The 23,224-nt window shown below is 35.4% G+C and overlaps 1 protein-coding gene across 3 annotated transcripts in view; it reads right to left on the reverse strand.

Moving 5' to 3' along the window:
• The window catches only part of LOC150101157 (immunomodulatory peroxidase-like), a 70,379-nt gene that overhangs the window by 15,239 nt on the left and 31,916 nt on the right, over positions 1-23,224 (reverse strand). For all 3 annotated transcript variants that reach the window (XM_090401221.1, XM_090401222.1, XM_090401223.1), the window contains 6 exons: positions 21,372-21,580; positions 15,633-15,803; positions 14,985-15,164; positions 10,634-10,735; positions 8,638-8,745; positions 5,355-5,552 (listed from right to left, as the gene is read on the reverse strand). In XM_090401221.1, the coding sequence (XP_090257347.1) occupies positions 5,355-5,552; positions 8,638-8,745; positions 10,634-10,735; positions 14,985-15,164; positions 15,633-15,803; positions 21,372-21,580 (968 nt within the window). The remainder of the gene's footprint in view (positions 1-5,354; positions 5,553-8,637; positions 8,746-10,633; positions 10,736-14,984; positions 15,165-15,632; positions 15,804-21,371; positions 21,581-23,224) is intronic.

Consider the following 23,224-nt stretch of genomic DNA (forward strand, 5'->3'; position numbering starts at 1 on the left):
GGATGATGATACTTTAATTTCGCGTGCTAGACAAAAAGCCACTTAACTCTCTAAACAGCATGCGAAAACATGATTGGAAATACACCTATGAAAGAAAGTAGTACAAGTAACCCTCGTATAGCGCGGATGTTAAGGTACACAAAAATGCCGCGTTATATAAACCGCGTTATGCGAGTCTCAGATCACACAGAAAAAGTATGGTCATGTTCCGAAATCATCTTTTTTTTTTTTTAATGATATAAACAACAATGACATATATACAACAAAAAATTTTTTTATTTAATTCAGGTAATTCCTGTAAGTTATGAAAACATATAAACTATAAAACAAATATATAGTATAAACTTATAAAAATGTAAACAAAAAAGAAATTAAAAAGGAACCATGAGAACTGAAATTTTTTATGTGATATACAGTGGAGTCGACAGAAACCAAAGAGCACAAGCAGGAGTCATGATTTGGATTCATAACTCCCTTTCAAAACAGTTATTCTTTCATTCCATAATTTATAATAATAACATTATAAATTATGGAATGAAAGAATAATAGAAGCTAGAATAAAAATAGATAGACGCTATTTAACAATAATTGGTTTATATGCCCCAGAAGAGGGAAGAGAACAGGATAATATTGATTTTTATAATCAGCTACAAAACATATATAATAAAATAAATAAAAATGATTACATAATTTTAGCAGGAGACTTAAATGCAAGAATTGGAAACACGAAAATTAATAATAATATAGGAATACATGGAGAACATACTCTAAACAGGAATCGTAAAAAATTGATTGACTTTATAGTGTATAATAACCTAAAAATAATGAATTACTTCTATAAATATAAAGATATACATAAATATACTTGGGCAGCAAGAAGGTAGAAATCAATATTAGATTACTTTATATTAAATGAAAATACATCAAATTTTGCACTAGATGTTAGAGTTCACAGAGAATATGAAATAAGCAGTGACCACTTCTTTGTTAAAATAAAATTAAGATTATCACCTAAATGGCTACAAGTAACAAGAACAGAAAGAAAATTTGAAACATTTGTTTATAAAACTAGACTATTGAATGATACAAATGTAAATGGCTATATGAACAAAGAATTAACCAGTATCTAGATAAAATAAAACAAAATGAAGAAATAGAAATAGAATGGCTTAATATAAAAACGATACTAAATGCAGCAGCAAATGAAAGCTTAGGAAAGACCAAAAAATTCAATAAAAGAAAAAAACTGAAGATCTGGGATGATACAATCAAAGAAATAATAAAAAAAAAAAGAAGCCTATCACAAATGGTTAAGCAGTAAAAGATTAGAAGATGAAATAGAATATAAAAGAATAAGAGCCATAGCTAAAAGAGAAATCAGAAAAGACACAGAGAATCATGGAACATATTTGTTTCTAATTTAGAACATGATTTATATAAAATAAGACCAGTGTATATAAGATTTTGAAACACTTGAATGCAGATACCAAAGAAAACATAAAATTAAACACCGAATTGAAATTAGAAGAATTTCAAAATTACTACACAGAACTGTGGACTGACAAATATTTTCAAAAAGACAACTGGCAAACAATTAACGAAAATGAAAAGGAAATAACTAAAGAAGAATTAGAAATCAGCCTACAAGAAACGGAAAAGCACCTGGAGAAGATAAACTAGGTTCAGAACTATATAAATATGCAGGAACAAGATTCAAAAGACTCATTATTTTTAAATAAAATTTATTCAACTGGTATCCCCCCAATAGAATGTAAAAAAGCAATTGTGATTCCTATCTTTAAAAAAGGTAATAGACATGACCCTAAAAACTATAGAGGTAACAGTATGCTAAATTCCTGTTACAAAATATATATAGCAGAATCTTAAATAGCAAACTAATGAATTATTTCGAAAACTTTATTTTAGAAGTACAGAATGGATTTAGAAAAGGGCGATCATGTATAGACCCGGCATTTTGCTTAAAATTAATAATAAAGAAAAGAAGAGAATACAATTTAGAAACACATGTTGCATTTATTGACTTTGAAAAAGCATTTGACAAAGTTAAAAGAAACATTAAAAGAAAGACAAATACCAAATAATATCCTAAAAGCTATCACAAGCATATATGAAAATAATCAAATACAAATAAGATTAAATCACGAGCTATCATATACGAGAGAGATAAACCAAGGGGTCCGACAGGGATGTCCCCTCTCAGCAACTCTTTTTATTATCTACTTAAATGAAATAATAACAAAATGGAATAAAAATTTACATCAAGGAATTAAACTTTCTCCAATAGTAAACTTAAACACACTCCTTTTTGCCGACGACCAAATAATAATTACAAATTCTGAAGATAAACTACAGAAAGCTATTTTAGATCTAATTGAGATATCGAAAGATTATGGTATGATAATATCAACAGAAAAATCAAAAACTATGGCCTTTAAAGGACAAGATCCAGCAAGAACTAAAATAGTAATAGATAACAAGATCTTATAACAGGTGAATTCATTTAACTACGTAGGATGTACGATCACATATGAAAAAGATATAAACGTAAAAATTGCAAAATATTTAAAAATAACAACCTGGTGTAATTAAGTTTATATTTAAACCAAACCTAGTTCAAAAACAAACCAGACTAAAAGTATACAATACATTAGCCCTACCAGTCTTAATGTATGGAAGCGAAATCTGAACAATAAAACAAAAAGACAAAAGATTAATAACAGCAGAAATGAAGTTTATGAGAAAAACTGCAAAGTATACCCTATTTGATCACGAAAGAAACGAAGAAATTATGAAAGAATTAAACCAAGAACCAGTAATAGAAAAAATTAAAAAATATAAACATAAATGGATGGAACACGTTCAAAGAATGAAAACAGAAAGATTACCAAAACAAGCCTTAAAGTACAAGCCATTAGGAAAAAGAAAACCAGGACGTCCTCTTAAAGGATTCAACCATGACTCTTCTAAGGCCGGAACAGGCCATACTAGGCCTAAATCCTTGATACGCATGATGATGATGAAATGTACGTAAACTTCATTGCACACAATGCATAAATGTATTTGGCAAAATAAAATAAAGTGCATATTTTAATCTTCATCGCTGTCTTCAAAACGAAGATTTCGTAGATGTTCTTTATTTACGAGTGACCGGACGTCGTCATCACTTGAAATCTCTCGGACATCATTTCTATAATTCTCATTGCATATTTCGGTTGGTTTAGTTATCAAGAAGTCAGTAATAGGACCTTCCTTACCACTACGCTGCAATTTTTTTTATTACGTTCATCATACGGAGCTAAACAAATATCAAATTGTCTCGTAAATTTTTCGGAGCGGCCCATTGAGAGATTATTATCCGTAAAATAACTTTCTTGCCAAGTCCCATCGTTCTGCTAATTTCTTTAAACTGATTTCTTTAACGGATTCATTACAATCAGAATCTTCGGCAGAACTTTCCCCGCCATTTTTTTCGACATCATCTATTAATTGTATCAGTTCCTCTTCATTTAAATCTATTTCTCCATCAATTAATTCACTAATTTCGTATTCATCCAAATCGCGAAAGCCCTCTAAGTGGTCATTACTATAAAAATAAATTTTTTACTCAAAAAAAGCATTACATATTGTATGTAACTCACCAGAAAATAAAGTGTTCAGCTTGAGATTAACAGTTATGATTTTTAATGCGCTTTCCTGGCAGAAAACGAAGACAGCAGTCAGCACTTTCTAGGCTTAGTAAACAATTGACGTACTTGCGTGCTAAAGGGTATTTCGCTAATATAAATTCGCTAATTATAACTACATGCGCGATACGAGCTGACGCAAATTAACGAAGATAAAATTTGATTTTTAAGTCGCGCAGTGAAAAATATATGAGAAGAAAGAGGGTAACTATAATTTGTAGACCGTGTTATATCGAAACCGCGTTATACGAGGGTTACCTGTATGTGTAAACAAGAACGTAACTTATTCACTAAAGTTGTGTTAATTTAGAACATAACTAAATTAACGCACCACCGCCTATTCAAAAGATAGACACCTTAATTTAGCACAGTTGATGCAACCGCTGGTTGCTTTTTAGCATGCTGACCGAAAAGTGATAATCTGCAACTTTAGTGAGATGTTTAAATTTTATTCACCAGTTCAAAACAGTTCCAAATTACAATTAGTAATAATTCATTTTTAAAGTATTAGAACAGAGGTGAAGCCTTGTTTGCATAGAACAGAATCTGAATTCAGGTGGTCGTTAATTCGTGCGTTAGGTAGTTCACTTGTTTATTTAGTTCTTGTGTTCAAAGTACTACAGCGATTCCCTGTAAATTTTTTAACGATGTTTTAACAGCGTATCTATTTAAAAATTATAACCAGCAAGTTGTAATTACTGTAGTAATTACAACTTGCTGGTTGTTACTGTAGTTGTAATTACGTATTGTAGTTTGATCATTAAATAACTACACCGCAACATACGATTCCAGTGTAACAAAAAGTTACATTCACCTAATTAGCTAATAACTAAATGAATTTTATTTGCTTAACAGCTCGCATGGTGTTCTTCGTGACTCGTAGCGTATCACAACAACATTGTAATTGTAACACAACTGATGGTTAAGGATAAACTGAACTAGAACTCAATAAATATCGCATAAGAAGTACTTTCAGTTGGGGAAAAACTGACGATCAATAAGAATCAAAAAGTAAGTGCTGAGGTTTCAAACAAGGCTTTTAATTCGGCCGCTACATTATTTGATTAAGTGCCGAATGTGAATGTCCCTGTACATGCTACGAATTCAAAGATTTTCAAGATTCGAGCAAATTACTTGATTACGTGGGAAACTATTAATGGAAAAAAATTACGTGAGTTTTTCATCCTGCTAAATAAGAAAAAACAAACAGGCAAACACATTTTGATTCTAGTTTCAAGCAATCCTGACTGTGGACACTACCATGCTCATAGAGCAGTAATGGATTCATTCGTGTGGATCAGGTTTCGGTGCAGTGTGAACTATGAAGTAGCAACTTCTGCATCACCCTTGGAATTACCATACATTCTTTCCATTCCTATGGAATCTTCCCTGATTTGAGACTCATATTAAATAGCCATGGTTCAAAAATTAAACTAGTTCAAAGCTTAGGCTAAATGATCCTTTTAAATTAATCGGTCTTGGGCAATGAACCCTAGTGAGACTTCGATCTGCTTACAAGAAGTACAGTACTAGTAATTCTGTGCAGCTTACCTCTTACCTTTCGTATTCGCCTCGAAACACTAAATAATTACGATTACCTCTCGTATCTGGATATCGTGCTGGCGAATGACCGTATCACGACTTACCTACCTAGCAATAGAGGGAGGAACTCGCTGTAGGTGATGTGCTGGATCTCTGCTCCTACGATACGACGACTCTCTTGGAAAAGAATTTCGTCCGTCCATCCGGGATTGAGTTTGGCTAATTCATCTGCGATCCGGTTGTGTTCCCTCATCCAGATCGTGTGCATGACAGTGAGCATTATTTGTTCGTTCACTCTGCTATCACCTGTTAAAGAAAAGTTCATGCTCAGATTGAAACAGCAATAAATAGAAAGATTCATAAACATTTTTTTTCTAATGAACTTCACCTGTCATTCATGTAACTAACTAATGCTAATCGAACCTCCATCTCACGTCTTCGACAGTTTAAATGATATCTGTTAAGTGTAAAAACCCGAAGGTCAAAGCAAAGATCAGTTTGAATTCTTGATTTGACCGTACGGATCGAGAAACCATGGCGGCTGTGCACATTAGCTTGTCACGAGGAAACTTCACATTTTTTAACTCTTTCCAAATCACTAGCACAATGAGAAGTTTTGCTTTCCTTGAGAAATATTAGTTTCCCTTTTAAACCATATCGTTGCTTCCTCTAGCTATGTTCAGCCACCGATTACAATTGTTTATTTTAAATTAAAGCAATAAGTATTGCAGGGTGTTCTTCATTGCGAGTTTTATTTATTGAATAACAGTTCAAGTCAGAACAATTAAATATGACTCACGCAGCTATCATCAAAATAATCGTGAAGAATGGCAATTTGAAATAACGCAATGCTTTATTTCCTGCCTGCCCAAACTAATGGCTTACTAAATAGCGTTTAGTAAGCCATTAGTTATTTCTTCAATTTGTACTAATTGTTCAATTTTAATGTTGCACTTCTCAGTGAATTACGTTGCAGGCGTGTGTAATTTATTAAGTAAGTATTTCAATATATAATTAATTTGTTTTTATTAGATGTAACCTTTAATTTTTCGTCCGAGAGAAAATAAAATATCTCGTCTAGACTAGACTAAAACATAACGTGTTGGGGGGGGGGGGGGGGGTGCAAGTTAGATACTTGCCACAGGCGCTTCATACCCTCTGGAGGTATTCTATGACTGTAGCCTGTGTGTGTTCACGGGGCAGGTTTGCCTGCTTGCGGGATGAAAATCCCGCAAGAAGGCAAACTTTGCGACTAATGTTCGTGAAAGTTCTGCATTTCATTTACGGTATTCTTTCTATATTAGAGATTCACACGCAAAGTGGACCAAGTCACTCAGTGGCCAGTTTGGAGAACCAATATTGCCCGAGGTTCAAAAAAATTAAATTTTTTCTCTATTTCAAAAACTAGGTAGTCCATAAATCAAATCATTTGTTCATACAGAAAGTGAAGACTTTTTTTGAGGAATTACGATGTCCGCTAATCTAGATTATATTCGTACTTCAGACTCATTAGCCGATTCAGACCATACTTGAATTATTCCTATTATTCTAGCAACGTATAGACAAACTTTTTTTTTTTTTTCAACTTGTCCTCTAAATGGAAGAATTCTCGTTTAAAGTGATCAGCACGAAGATCAAGAAATTCTTAGCCATCAAGAGTTTGGAAGAAGCAATCACCAACTGATAAACAACGGCCGATGGGCAATTTCTCAACTGGCTATAAGTAATGTTGTCAGGAGTTTTCCTTGGAGATTTTATTTCAAGGAAGCTGAATGCTTTCTCTCAGATAATGTGCAAAACACTGAGTAGAGTAGACGGAAACATGTTCGTTAGCACCGGGCATTTAAGAGTCCCTATACGTAATTCCGCAAAGGATCACTGCTATTAAGGAGCACAGGACGGATTTTTATGCAATGGGATTATCATAAATTCTTTCCACTTATGTGGAATCTTTTCTGTGCTGAGATTCAAATTATGCAACCATTCAGCCTAACACGCTTAGAAACCCCCCCCCCCCCCGATGATATTCACATCAGTCCCTATTTGCAGAATTCTTATTCCTTTGTACAACAGCTCTAGTTCCTCCCTCATACACCTGAGGTTCTTCGCTCAGTGTAGTGACAGCATTGAGCCCGATGTTGTATACGCAGATGGATGGCTATTAGCATGCCGTCCTCACTGACGAAAGTTCTTTTCATATTCATTCATTTTTTATTTGCAAAATAACGATAGCGCGCTTGAAGAGCCAGTTTCTTTTCATACTCGCACTTATCTTTCCGTACAATAGTTTTAACCCTTCTGGAATGAACCTTATAATTTTCATAACTTACATCCTTATGTGTACCATTGACATCTTTTTTCTAAGAATTTCTTGCTTAGGATTGCGCATCCATTTCACACCGACTTTGTTCATTTTTCGGACTCTAGGGACACATTCCTATATTGCATCATTGATGTATTTTCTAAGTTCAGTACTTCACTGCACTCTCTTTATCCTTTCCATCTAGTAACCGATACCGTGAGATCGAAACTAATATTCTCCTTAGATGATTATCATTTCCTGCTTTAAAGTTCATCATATCACCTTTTTCTAAATGGAAAATCTACTATACAATGCTACTACCCACGTCAGTGGCATGATCACTCTCACTAACCGGAGGCAGAACACGTAATATTTTACTTTAACCCCATCTAACGCTATAATAATTAGGTTTAATATCAACATCGCGTTCCTTCTGTCACATACTGCCTAAACAAATTGTCACGCGACAGATAAATTAATTCAGATTCATTGTTTTCGTGAGATTTCACTTCTACCCAATCAATGTTCGGATAATTAAAGTCACCCATGATTTCTCTCAAGGAAGGAATCCTTTTCTTCGAATCTTATTTATGTCCACTGATTTAGGTGAGACCACGTTTCTCTTATGATAACACAAGGGAAGGAAGGAATATTTTTTCAAAAGCCACGTATTTCGACCTGAAAATTACAGGTCATCTTCCGTGGCAAAAGATAGTCGAATACTCATTCTACTTACGAAGAGAAAGTAATCAACCTCGTTGGCAGAATTAAAGGTGATCAACACAACTAGTGACTTGCAGAATTAGAATTAAGGAAAGTGAAGATATTACATGCAATGATATTTTTAGTTTTAGATTCCATAAAGAAAAATTCATAGTAGGAGATGGGGGGGGGGAGAGTCTGGAAAGTTCTGATATAACCACAAGAAAGAACATACCAGGATAAAAAAAAAATAATAAAAAGTTACCTTCATAACTCTGCTACTAGCATATTCTTTCTCGTGGTTATCTCAGTTGCTTTCATCATTTTTGTTCTAGGTGTTCATCAGAACTTCCTAGTCACCCTCGTAATGCACGTAAGTTTACTTGCCTGCTGTAAAACAGTAGATCTTTGGGTCAGACACGAGACAAGCCTCCTCCACATAGGCTTCACCTGGCAGCAGTTCTTCCCTGTTGGACAGGCTAGATCTTAATTTTCCTGGAAAAATAGTAAAACTTATGTAGCTTGTTTTCTGTTGCAATTTATAACAGAACTGTGTAAATTTAAATGAAAACATCAAAACTCAAAAATTACCGTCATGCACAGTGTTATAGAAAAGTGCACTTTATTTTTACATTCGTTCGGATTTATAAACTCATTTAAGAAGATTCGTCTTAAGAACAAGTCACTACTATAATTAAGGCGATGCCAGTTAAATTCTGATATTTCGTTTTTAGTGTACCACAGACCTGATTTAAGCCAGGAAAACAGGAACTTAACTGGATTGCATTTTAAAAGATCACACCAAATGAACATCACCCAATTCCTTCAAACTACACAAGACAGTGACATGAATGTTCATTCGATTCTTTTGAGGTAAATTGGCGAAAAGCCAGATATGAAACCGCCAACTTGCTAATACTAGAGAGCTTAAACTCTAGCTGAAATTTCGGCCCATCTATCTAACGAACTCTAAGAAGGAACGTGAATTTGTAGAGTTCAAACTGGTGCCATTCTCGATAAGCTCATGTTTCCTGTGAAAGGCCAAAATAATAAAAACTGTCTTGTTTAAAGTGTTCATTGCCGGCTTACAATCAACCTGTCTGCGATGGATTGACAGATTTTGATGAAAAATAATAGGAAACGTTACTCGCGGCTTAAATGGGATTCGACCAAAAGTTGGCAGTGAGAAAAATAGCATTCGGTTTTAAAGACCAACCTTACATAAGGGCGCATTTATGGAACGTATCTTAAAGTTCCCAAAATGCAATGTTTTGGTAGCGTTACGTCTGAAGCAACTAAAATGATGAGATCTGCACATTGTCGGTCAGTTACTTTTTCTCTGGATGATAAAACTACCATCCGCGTGAAACCCGCTTACGACTTTAGTCGAGAAGACTTTATAAAAAAAAAGTTACTTGCGTCGTAGATGCAAGTCGATCCAAATCCTGCCAGCCGAAGGATAATTGCCGCGATGTCCTCGCAAAAACGATGAGATAAAAATAATAATTGATTAGCATTAATGAATAACAGAATCCAAATAAACCAATACTCAGCTAAGTAATTCACTGGCGAGCATCAACAGGATGTTTCGAGATAGCATAAAATTTTAAACGATTTCCCTAAAGCCAAGTTTTAACTAAACTATCTCTGCTTTCCAGCTAGCGTAACATTAAACTGGCGGCAATACAAGCTTACACTCGGATTCTTGAGATTTGAAGAATTTCGTAAAGCTCCTCTTTGGTTTCCACGTACGAGGAAACTTCGGAGGTGAGGATCAACATCTAGATTATTTGTTAAGTAAATTAATAACCATCTAGTCACGTGTGAAATGGAATGCTTGGAGCCTATCAGTTGGGGAAGCGCAGAAGTGAATCAGGAGTCACTAATGTGCTAAGAGAAGTAAATGATTTAAGTATGAGAGAACTTCGTTTTGAAAAACACTCACTGAGCGAGCTGTGGAGTCAAGAAATGGAATGGTACGATGCACCAAATAAATTTCATGGGGAAACAGACCTCGAACGAAAAAAAAGTTCTAAGGATTTCAGGATAAACGTACCACAAATGATCATCAATAAAACATGCATTGAGAAATTTGGAGTAGTCCGATGGGCGAGCTCAGGAAATTAATAGAAATGGTTTCTTTAAACATTCAAACCAAACGAGGTGTGTGTGTGCGCGCGCGCTCACATACTTGCTAAATTCAAGTACCATTAAATATTGATGGCAACAATTTTATTCAAAAGAAATACATTTACTGGTTGAGTGGAGGTTTATTCACATTTTGAATGGGAATTGCTAATCATTTTTATCTAAACATATTAAAGAATAAAGATAGCCGGCTAATAGACAAAGAAATGATGCAGAGCTCAAACACAGCACTTACCTCCTTTGAAACTCCTCAGGGCATTTCTTTGTTCCTCTATAGAACCGTAAATCATGGATCCGTCTAGAAATGCAGTTAGCTGATTCAGCTGCTCACGTGGTCCTGCAAGTAAAGATTTACATTCTTTGTCATCTTAAACTTTGAAGAAGTGAAACACTTGTGTTATTCCCATAAACTTACCGGAATTATATTGCGAAAACGGATGAATATAAAACAGCATATTACAAGTTGGAGAATGTTTTCCATCTACACTTATAAATTTAGAACGAATCTTAAATCATTGCGCACACTAATCGAACAAAGTAAACCAAACCTGAAGAGAAATTGTTTGCTTAGACTCCTCTCGTGTTATTTTCAACAAAATATATTAACAACTTTTAAATTCTTAAGAAACACAACGGCGAAATAAGAAATGTGGATATTTCAAAGTTTTCCGAGGCACATTAAGAAAGGTTTGAAATATGATGTGGAACGATGGTGGACGAGAAAGAAATGCGGGAGCGACTTGAAATGACATTCACATTTCATTTTTCAGCAAGGGTCGTCAAGTTTATATTGGGAGTGAATTCGATTATTATTCTTTCGCATTCTGAGGGGACATTGCTGAATCAAATGACAGCACCGTCGGTACCATGATTACCTCGGAAATTCCATTCCATGGTGAAGAACGGGGGTGAAGGTAAAAATTAAAGCAATTTACAGGTTAAAGAAAGGCGAACTTTTTCAGTACATGATAGAAAGAAAACAAGGCAGTCCTCCCTGAGTGTGGATAGCAAGGCTGGGAGGCATGGATATTTCTTTTAGCGATCCCTGCCCAATACTTTATTCAGGGCAGTGTTGTTACTGTCAGGATTAATACATTGCTGACACAGAAGTTTTAAGATATAACATTAACATTATTATATGGACCTCACAGAAGGGGCAGGGGGTTAAGCGTTATAGCATGCATTAAGGAAAAGCACAGCGCCTCATCAAAACTCCAACATTTTAAACTTATGGAAATCGAACTACTTTTGGAAATCGGACAGACAAGTAACATATACGGACCTCCGCGATTATAAACCTAGTCAATTTCTTTCTCGAACTAGAAAGATGGTATGTGATCGTATAACAGAACAGTTCATCCTAATAGGAGCCATCAATATCCTTGATAGTGCCTCTTCAACCACTAATGAAAATCTTGATATCTTTCAAGTCATTAAACATTAACCCAATCCATAACTGCTCAACAAGAGAAGAAATGCTTCCAGATTCATAACACGAGCATGCAGAGATCACATTAATGATCGTTATCAATACAAACGCATCCGATAACTACAAATATCTCATACCATTACCTTGTAACTTCGTTCTACACTGCAGTCCCTTTTATCACATTCTGCAAAACCAAACCAGACAATCCCAGCTCTACTATCATAAGGTTATCAGTGATGTTTATTTTTTATTATTATAACAAACTGGAACAGACTACTTAAACTAGTATCTCATAACTTTATAGACGCCTCTGGTTCCTTTAAATATATGAAATAAAACGTTAAAAACAGCAGCAAACAGATTATTATTATCTGTTTGTTGCTGTTTTTAATATTTTGTCTCTTCTATCGAAGAGACCAAGAAAGTGAGTCAATCATATTCAGTCACAAATATTATGCAAGGTACAAAAGCACAAGAAACCAACTTTAGCAGTATAAAAATAAAAAATTGCTCTCAGTGCCAATATGAAGCAAGCATGGTCTATACTTAACGAACTGCTAACAGAAAAGGGAAAATTCCCATAAAACCTCACTGCCAAAAGCCTCGGTCAGGAGACGAATCCAAGATAACTAGCAGAATCATTAAATTATTTTCTTTCACAAACAAAATTATAACTAACTGCAAAAAAAAAAGGCATTTTACCTAATTCAAAAAGAGATACGATGCACAACCACAAAATTATCAACTCAAAGTCAACAGCAAACCACGTATTTTGTGTGCTCATATCCAGACTGGAACAGAAAGATGCTCTCTTACAACTAAAGCCAAAGAAATAGGAATAGACGAAATAAGAAATATTTTAAACACATATTTTGAACAAAATCCTTATGAGATTTATGACACAAAATGTTTACAGAATCACATCTCTCCAGAGAAGTGAAGTTTCCAGAAAACCAAAAAACAACCAGACGAGAAAAAAAAAATTCCTCGTACTTCAATAATGGAACCAAAGCTTTTGATACACTTGGCCATAAAATAATGCTGTTTAGTATAATTAAGTATAATCAAATTATACTCATCTGGAATAATACGAAGATTACACACCTGGTTTAGCAATTATCTGCCGACAGAATATAAGTAACAAAAATAACCAGAATAATAGCGGTACAACACGCTGTCCCTCAGGGTCAATATCATCACTTATTGTGTTCAACCTAGCCATACAACTATTATCAATAGCTGTGTGGATAACACTCAGACACAAATGCTAATTATAAATCGAAAACGCATGCACCCTGCACTACAGGTGATAACACACACACACACGCTGCTGCATTAACTACAGTGTAATTGTTCGGAAATCACATCCATAACAAATATTACATACTTGCGTCTTCACACAGATCTTAAATGAACTAAACATACGGAATACATCACTGCTGCAAAATTCTTCTAAAGACGGGATGCCAATTAGCGAAGAGAACGCATTACTGAATTTGTGAATCAAACCTGCGAGTGTGGTAAAAACCTACTGTTGTATGCTTATGGGGGGGTCTATAAATAAAATCCTCAGCAAATGCGACACTACCAAGAAAATATTTCAATAACGCTCGTGTCGTAACAACGCAGACACAGCGTTAAACACGGACCAAACACGACTCTTTCGTTCCCTAAGAAGTTCTACAACACAGTGCAGCAGTGAACAGGATCTCATACCCACACACATTAACGGATAATCTGCAGCATAATTTAAAGCAGACTAATACAGAACAGTAAAACACGAATTGTGGGAACTTGTATCACACATAATTCGAGCAATGCGCAATGTATAAAAATAACAAATAGAAAGTTAAGAGCATCATCTGAATTTTGCGAATAAAATAAAACTAACAAATAACCCCGTAAAATATTTAAATATGGCGCATTCTCAGAAACAGTATTGTAATTATAAATATCCAGAATTAAAAGCAAAAATAATTTAACCTGAAAATTTTAATCGTTTTTAAACAAGCAGCAAATATAATTTATATACATAATGACAGGGAACAGAACTTTTTCGATTATACACTAATTCTATACAACAAAATTTTACCCGCTGCCTTGAATTTTCGTTCCCCTCCAACGTCATAAAAACGTTGAAGGCTAACAAATAATGACTTCCTTACAGAGCATGGGACAATTATTCACTTTTTTGTTTTTTGGCTTTTTACAATGCTTCGATCAATATTAGGATATCTTAAAAGGCCATTCAATCGTTTTCCAAACCTAAAAAGGTCGACTTATGTGGTATTAAATTTGCTAGACAAACGATAGGGGAGGGAGGGAGGGAAGGAAGGAAGGAAGATGCGATTTTAAATAACGGACTTTTGTTTGAAAATGGATGCGATGCGTGTAGTAATAAAAAAAAAAATAAAAAACGAACTTTATTATTATTTAAATTAAGGGGATATTAAATCCCACATTGTTTTAAAACCGAATAAGAAACTCAAAGATTGGAATCAGAGAGTTTCATGCCGAATATAGTATAATAAACTATAAAAGTATCGGCGGTTACTAGCGTGAGCTAATGCAAGTAGTCCTGGTACGTAGTACAAACTCGGGCAACTCGCAACAAAGGTGGTAAAGTTCTGATCGCTATTCTTGGTATTTTTCATAATACCCTTTGGTACTAATTTGGTCTAGCTACTCACTGATGAAGCCTCAATAAAGGCTGAAACCGGTCTGGGTAGTGACCTCCCACCATAATGTAATAACAGCATACATTTCCTAGGAAATGTGTTTTTACATTATGGAAAATACGAAGAATAGCGATCAGAACTTTACCACCTTTGTTGCGAGTTGCCCGAGTTTGTACTACGTACCAGGACTACTTGCATTAGCTCACGCTAGTAACCGCCGATACTTTTATAGTTTATTATACTATATTCGGCATGAAACTCTCTGATTCCAATCTTTGAGTTTCATATTCGGTTTTAAAACAATGTGGAATTTAATATCCCCTTAATTTAAATAATGTTTAAATCGCCAAAATGAAGCCTGTTGGCTCTTTATATTCAAGGAACTTTATTATTCTCTTCAGTGCGATTTCATTTCTTGATTACCAGTATCATCTTATACAATACAACAAACGGTGGCGAACATTTTTTTTCCCACTTACCAAATGTGCAATCAGGACGTGGTGCAGCGAGGGAACGAACAAATTCCATGCAGTTCTCTCCGAACTGGGAATAAAATGGATCGTTCTTGGGGATGCTGATTGGAAAACAGGCTGGATGCATCAGTCTGGGATTTCTCTGAATCTCTTCTGCACAGCATCGGATACCTTTTCCTTTACGAGCTAAAAGAAGTGATAGATGAAATATAATATTGAATTATTTAAACATTTTTATCTTAGGATACAAGTAATGATTCATGTGGGATATGTCGCATTTTCCCATGGCACATTTGGTGATGAGACTTATGTGCATCACCAAATGTGCCATGCGAGGAGTGAGAAATAATTTTTATTAAGACAAGTATACAAAATCGCAAAGATCCCTTTACGACTGCCAGGTAAGGAACTAACTTTGATAAGATAAAACAGGAACCATTTCTGATCTCGGAAACGTAGAAATTCTGGATGGGAAATGGGTTACTAATGTCTTTACAAGCTGGTTTTTTCAGGGATGGTTAATTATTGTCCTCAAGCAGGAAATGATAGGGAAATATTTATCCATCAAAACGGGTTTAAAACATTTTTCTGCAAAGAGTAACTGACTAAAAAAATTAAAATGCTGAAACAAGCGAGCAAAGAAAATCATCTTACATCTTGTGAGGCCAGTGAGCGTCATGTCATGATCCAAGAACTGGGCCCATTGCATTAGTAAAACTGTAAAAATTTTATTTGGAACGTCAACTTCGGCAGAAACTCTAAATGACACTTCCCTAGCGCTTGGCAGAGGTCCGCCATCATAAGCGATACGTGGAGCATTGATGCCTAATTAAGAAAGAAAAAAAAAAAAAGGAAAGCATTACGAACATTAAAAAACACGTACTCAATATTTTATACTATGAACTCTGTAGGACCAATGACAATATTTATTAATACGCGGCATTTCCTATTCTAAAAAAGCCACGATTAATGAAATAGTGATTTTGCTGATGCATGTAATTTGTTCAGTTTCAGATAAGAAAATGATTGACCTGAACCCAGTTCTTTAGAACTGCTGATTAAAGTTGGAGAATACACTTGTTTAATTTTATAAAAAGGCACATACTGATTCTGCAGGCCCATCCATCCGACCAAAATGCTGTGGGTGCCAATCCCACAGTGACATTACATGTTTGAGTATCTCGAAGTGGTCAATGCTTGAAACCTTATTGAATGCCTCAGTGGTTTGGAAAGGTATCATGTTTGGTGCCTATTGCAGGCTTCGTACAAATGTGGTGGTCTAGACTTACAACCTTTTAGCGGGTAGGGCCGGCAAAAAAAAAAAAAAAGTCACAGGAGTCTAAATATTAATATAATTCTATTGGCTGTAATATATACACATTCTTAAAATGAGGCAATCGATAACAGAACATGATATTTGAATGCGTGCTTCAATATATAAGGGCAAAAATAAATTTGCGAGTGAATGCAGGCAAAATTTTAAAATCCATACTTTGGAAATTATCTTCAAACTATAGACTAAGAAATATAAGAAATAATTATAATAATGAAAGAAATGTAAATCTATTTAAATATTATCCTTGAAAATGTTAATGATAGTTGTATTAGTATTTCATTAGCATCTATAACAAAGACATTTTCTCAGATGCATCTTAAATTCATCTGATGAATTTGGATACTTCCCACACTTTTTTTTTTTTCAAACCAACTCCTTAGGTGTTTTTATACAGTTTGCTGGGCTTATTTTAAGTAGATTTTTTTACTACAAATATATCCAGCTGTCATTTGAACAGACAGAGAACCCACTGATCAAAAAAGATTAATTTTTATTCGTGTATTTTGCAAAATGCGTCGCGCCTTATTAGATTCGTTTTATACATCCGTCCTCCTGCTAGCAAGTTATTCATGGACGCTGGCTGGATGGATTTTGTTGCAATTATATTGAGACTCCATTAAAAAAGGTCTAGGTAATTGAAATTTTTGTTTGTCGGCCCATTTGCACGCCCACAAATTTTTCAAAAACATTTCGAAATTACACAAGGCAATAAATTGCTGAATGGAATTAAAGACATAGAAAAGTAGATATTAAATATCCAAAATTATTTCCAAGCCAAATGTTTGTAGTAACTTATGAAAGTTGTGTAAATTTGACCTGAGCGCTTACTGGAATACAATCCTCGGCATCGGAGTTGCCTTAGCTTGCGCTGCTTAAAAGAACACGAACGCTGCCCAACAGTCCAAATGTTCGCCTTTTATATTACTTTTGCTCACGTTTTATAATAGAGTGACTGCAGAGTTGGGCAAGGGAATTCCATGGCATTTGATAGGATTTCACAAAGGAGGTTGTTATACACGCACTCAAAAGGAATGTATATGCAAAAAAAAGGTGAGTTACATGGATGGAGTGTGATATCAATGACAAGTATCGCCAAGTAATGTATAAAAGACAGTGACTAGTGGTGTACTTCAGTATTTTCTGATAGGGCATTTAACTTGTATAAATGATGCTGGAGGTCTGAACTGTGATATACAATTATTTGCTGAAAATGCCAAGTCAGAACAGCGATAAGGGACATTTGACACAGAATTCTTGGAAGCTAATCTTGGTTCTGTGGGAAAATGCCTATCAGTTCAGTGTAATGCATCTTGGATGAAGGAAGGACATTGCAGGCAGAGTATTTTATTATTGGGAATGGATTACAAGTGGGCAATGAAGGTAAGCGACTTGGGAGTGATGGGTTAAAACAAAGGATTGAAATTACATTGCTAACGTGGTTAAAATCGCTGCAGTATTGGAGAGAACTAACTTGTGATATACTCGTAATCGCTGAATGACTTTCTGACTCCAATGAATGGTTTTGTTTATGAATTTTTGACCACATTTTGACTATGTATTCAGATTTGGCCAAGTGCGTTTAGAGGAAGCAACTGAAAAATCACGCTTACGAATAACCAAAATGATACCAGGCCTCTGGAATGTGATCTTCAAAATCTCAGTAATTATACGAAGAGATGAGATATGATAATAGCATAAATTGGTAAATGGATCTTGCCATATACACAAGTGAGATTTCACAAAAATAACTGAAACTATAACAACCTTTCATTATGATACTGCTTCATGCAGTCATAATTTCATCAGCAAACCAGTTGACTGATGAAATTATGTAATTTTTAGAATTAACTTTCGATGATGATATGATACTGCTTGAAAAATCGGAAGAATACTTTCAGCATAAATTAAACACCTCAAACGCTAAAAAAAAGCAATAAGAAAATTAGCCAAACCAACACCCAACCTATGACCATAGTTCGGAAAGCAAAAATACAAGTCATTAATCTTCATGATAAAATTCTAGAACAAGTAGTTCGCTTTGAATATTTGGGATCAAATTTTCAGTTGATTGTTTACATAGTACATCTCTGTCTAATCCCCCCCCCACACATACACTATTGTCACAAATGCTTGTTGAATGACGATAAATTTAAATTGTGAATAGATCAGTAAGTATAATAAACTAAAAAATAATTATAACACTTTTAGCATAACTTATTTTTTCATAATTACAATAAATTATTCATCAGGGATATCATCATAAAAAAATAAATATTCTAATCATTTGATTTGAATAACTTGAAAGGTGGACAAATGATAATGGCCTTCAGTTCAATGTTGGCAAGTGCGAAGTTATACCTTTGGCATGATTTCGCACGGAATATTATATTATATTGGTGGGATCTTGGAGTTATAGTGGATAGGAAACTAAAGTTCAAAGGTCGCATCGCAAAGATTGCAAATACAGCTCCAGAGGATAATTGCGATGTTCAAGCAAACATTTAAAAAAGGTCTGAAAAGTTCTCAGCCTAACTATGAAAAAACAAATTTATAATTTCAAATTTATTTTTATTTTTCAACATAATCTCCCTTGAGATTAATACATTTATTCCAGCTATGCTCGAGCGCCATTTTCTTGTCCCTGTAGTGGTTCTCAGTAAGATCTGCAAAATACCCTCTACAGCTGCAATCACTTCTTGATTCGAAGAAAAAACGCTGACCAACGAGGAAGAGTTTTAGTTTTGAGAAGAGATAGAAGTCAGAGGCATCCAAATCTGAGGAATAGGATGGTAGTTCCAACAATTCATAGTGCAGATCCCTTAATTTTCCCATTGCCAAAACACCTTTTGTGGGCAGGTGCATTGGCCTGATGAAAGATGATTTTTTTTTCTTCTGAAAACCAAGTCTTTTATTACCAATTTTTTCGTCTAGTCTGGTTGAAAGCTCGAAATAATATTCCTCGGTTATTGTTTTTAAACAAAATGCCTTTAGCATCCCAAAACACCGACCGATGGCATGAACTTTCCTGCTGACTGTCTTCTTTGGCACTGAACAACCGGCTTCTGTCCACCGTTTTGACTGCTGTTTGGATTTTGGTGTGTAATGGCGAATCTAAGTCTCGCCCATACTAATAAATCGACGCACAAAATCAGTTTTATTCTTGTTAGAACACTCCAAGCAATGTTCAAAGATTTTCATGCGAGTGCGTTTTTTGATCTGCTGCGAGCAAGCGCGGTACCCATCTTGCGCAAAGCTTTTTCGTTTGCAATTCTTCATGCAAAATATATCCCACACGTTCTTTTGATATGCCTATAGTCTCAGCAATTTCACGAACTTTGACTCGCCGGTCATCCAATACCATATCGTGCACTTGATCAATGATTTCTGGTGTTGCACTTTTCGGACGTCCTTCACGTGGATTATCTTCAAGGCAAGTACGGCCATGCTTAAACTTGGCAGCCCAATTCTTAATTGTCGAAAATGAAGGAGAAGAGTGCCCATAAACTTTTAAGAACTTCAAATGAATTTCTTTTTGGGTTAAACTTTCTTTTGCAAAAGAATTTTATAACCGCATGATTCTCAATTTTATCCATTTCAAGGGGTACAAAACAACACTTTTGCTTCAGACAGCTGTATAAAACAAACTACTTGATAGAATGACTTGCAATTTCACATGGATGCTTATGACCGATGTAGCAACTTAGAAAAAAAAATCTTACCGATAGTATTGCCATCTATGGTTGAGGCTGCTATCATTTCAGACCACCCTCGTACATGTAAGGATAAGAATCATTTTATCCCTTTACAAGCCCTTGATACGATCCCACTGGGATGACTGTGTGCAGATTTGATCTCCTGGGTTCGGAGTGGATAAAGAAACTCTGGAGGTGCAAAGAAGAGTGACAATGATGATATCGAGATTATGGAATATAGATTACGAGGACAGCTTGAAAGTATGTGGACTGTAGACTGGTAGAAAGGAGAAAGTGGGATGATATGATGGAGGTCTATTATTTCTGAAAGGATGTTATCAACTGATGATCATTTTTGTTATATGGAAGGTGGGGTGAGGACGAGAAGGCATCGGTAGGAGATAATTTTGTGTGCTATTAAGAAAGGGATGACAGCTTGATTTTTCACGTGTAGAGCAGTCAGCGAGTGGGAACAGCAGTGAGTGCATCCAGTGCTAATGACTTTAAGAGAAAGTATAACATCCGGTGTGGATGATCTACAGCCCCCTTCGATGAGTCCTTGAATCCCTGGAGGGGTCTCTGATAAAATGTCTTTTTTTGTTCCTCAAAAGGGAGAGTAAAAGGCTAAACTCTTTTAGCCTCAATTAACTATTGGAAATTGGGGGGGGGGGGGAGAAAGACGGTCTCCACTGTTAGTTGCCAAAGAAGGCTGAGCACATGGCTATCGATAATTTTAGAGGCATTGGCGATAGAATAAGGCAGACGAATGCCTCTCTCTCGTGATCCTAAACCATAACAATTGAATTTTATGAAATGTAGTGTTAAAACCCAAGTTTCGAGGGAGAGCCTATTTTTTTTATTTTTTTTTTTTTTTAATCTGCGCCAAAGATCGACTAACTCGAGGACTGAAAAGAAGTCCAAAAGTTCGTCTAGTCGACGATTGGAATACAATCTAAGTCTTTTAGTGGTTTACCATCAAAGTTGAAGAAAAATTACCATAAAACCACACACACACACAGGAACCGAAACAATGTATATTTTAATAATCTATTTCTAAACGTTTTATGCTACAACACCAAGATTAGAATATTAATTTTTTAATTAAGAATGTGGTTTCGAAGGCCACATACGTTAGGTAATTTGAATGGGGGGGGGGGGAGTTGAACGTTTTATGCGATAGTGTGTGGCTCTAGGAACACGCTAGTCTGGAATAAAATCAAATGAAAAGTGAGTTAAAATTTATTCTTTGCTTGGAGCTAGCACAGTAAAAAGGTCCTCAGCTACTGTATCATTAGACAGACTTGAAATAATATTTAAAGCAGTGTCACATCGGAAGGTTCCGCTGCTGGAAATGAATGCACTTACCATCGAAATATCTCGGAGATATTAGGCGACCAAAAGTAGTGTAAGATTTTCCCCAGGTTGGATTTTCGAGGTTGTTACAGCTACCATCAGACGTTCGGTATTTCGTAGGCGGACAAGGAGGAGGTTTGGGGCACGTGCTCTTGATTACAGTGTTTTGCAGACTGAACTGGGGTAAGCCATCCCGACCTTGAATGGAATTCAACTGAAACCTGCAAAGAAATCCATAACACAGCAATGCTCGTCTGAATCATTACACAAATATCACAATATGCACTTATTATAATCACAACATGGATTTTATGTGGAGAAGCCTACAGTCACTGATAACTAAAACGGGCTATATTTTCAGTTTGAGAAGAGTAAACACTGTTACTAATAAAACAGGATAAGTGCTTTCATTTCCCCACCCACACGTACTTTTTTTGTTCTAGAGAAGTGGAGTATAATGTATAGTCTGCTGGTAACATTTTTAACAGAGCTCAAGCAGAACATAGCTAGAAACAGTGGCGCACCCAGGGAGGGGGCCAAGGGGCCCTGGTCTCTCAAAAAAAAAAAAAAAAGTTACAAAACACTAGAAAATTTTCCAAAAATCTTTTCCTGATTAAAATTTTTTTTTTATTTATGTTGTGTCGTGTCTTTTATTTCTGAACTACTTATGAATTAGCGGTCACATAAGGTGGGAATACCCTATAGCTCTCGGGAATCACGGCCGCTGTGAACGCAAGGCGAACGAAGTAGTGCTTGGGCCGACCGATCGCTACTTCGTTTGCCCGAGCCGGGCCAGAGGAGATCATGGGTATCTTGTATTGGCGATCACTGCAGATGCTCAGTCATTTTTCGTATACAATGCGCAGTGTGTATTCTCAAATCGTCTACTCAACTTCCCCCCCCCCCCCCAGATTAAATCCCGAGTGCGCTACTGGCTAGAAAACAAGTATTTCTCAAAGAGTTCTACAAAACACATCTCTCATAAGGTCGGAGTTAATGCGAGTTGTGTAAATTATTGTATTCACTTTTACCAGCACAATACAGTGGCTTTATTTTATTTTATTATTTTTTTTATACCAGAAGCTGGCTAGTTGACATCACTTATAGTGGACTTTTCTGCCAGCACAATACGATATGGTTTGAGAAGCAGAAGAAATTAAAATTTATCGATTGGTTGTGCAGATTAAGCTAACGTATTTAAAAGCTCTAAGACGAGTATAATCTTTGTGTATATTGCGCGTATTTTTGTGGGATATAAAACCTTGCCACCTCTCGTATTCTCTTAATTAATGCACTGATAGTGGGAGGGCTCTCTGCCCTCTCACTTAAAGCGTTCTCCTCTTACTAGCCAAGAATCGAACTCAGATCTTTCCAACCAAAGTGCATCGTCGATATAACATGCACCACGGAAGCCCTCAAAATAAAAAGTTCTAATTGGCATTCTTTACATTTAATAAAATTGTCAGGAACGAAATTAAGCAATGCAGCTTAATTATATTCTTAACTTGTGCATCTGAAAGTATATTCTTATTGTTTTCATAAGTTCCGGTATCACCAATCGAAAGACAGGATTATGGGTTGTTTAAGCTTAATAATACCAAGGCAGTTAAGGCTAAATAATGTCTATATCGTTTAGGAATTGAATAGGACCCTTCCATCCTTTTCAATCTACGAAAGACTAAACGCGACTTCGTTTAAAAAAAATAATAAAATAAAAATAAATAAAAAACGGCCAGCAGAGTAGCATGTTGGTCTGAATGGATGATAGTACGGATACGGACAAAAATATAAAGACATTATGATGTAACTAAGATAACGTGCTAAAGAAATTATAGTGATACCACCATATAAAATCTCATCAGGCC

This window comes from Typopeltis vanoorti, chromosome 12 (assembly GCF_054136105.1).
Source record: "Typopeltis vanoorti isolate ZY-2024b chromosome 12, IOZ_Tvanoo_1.0, whole genome shotgun sequence".
Taxonomy (NCBI): Eukaryota; Metazoa; Arthropoda; class Arachnida; order Uropygi; family Thelyphonidae; genus Typopeltis; species Typopeltis vanoorti.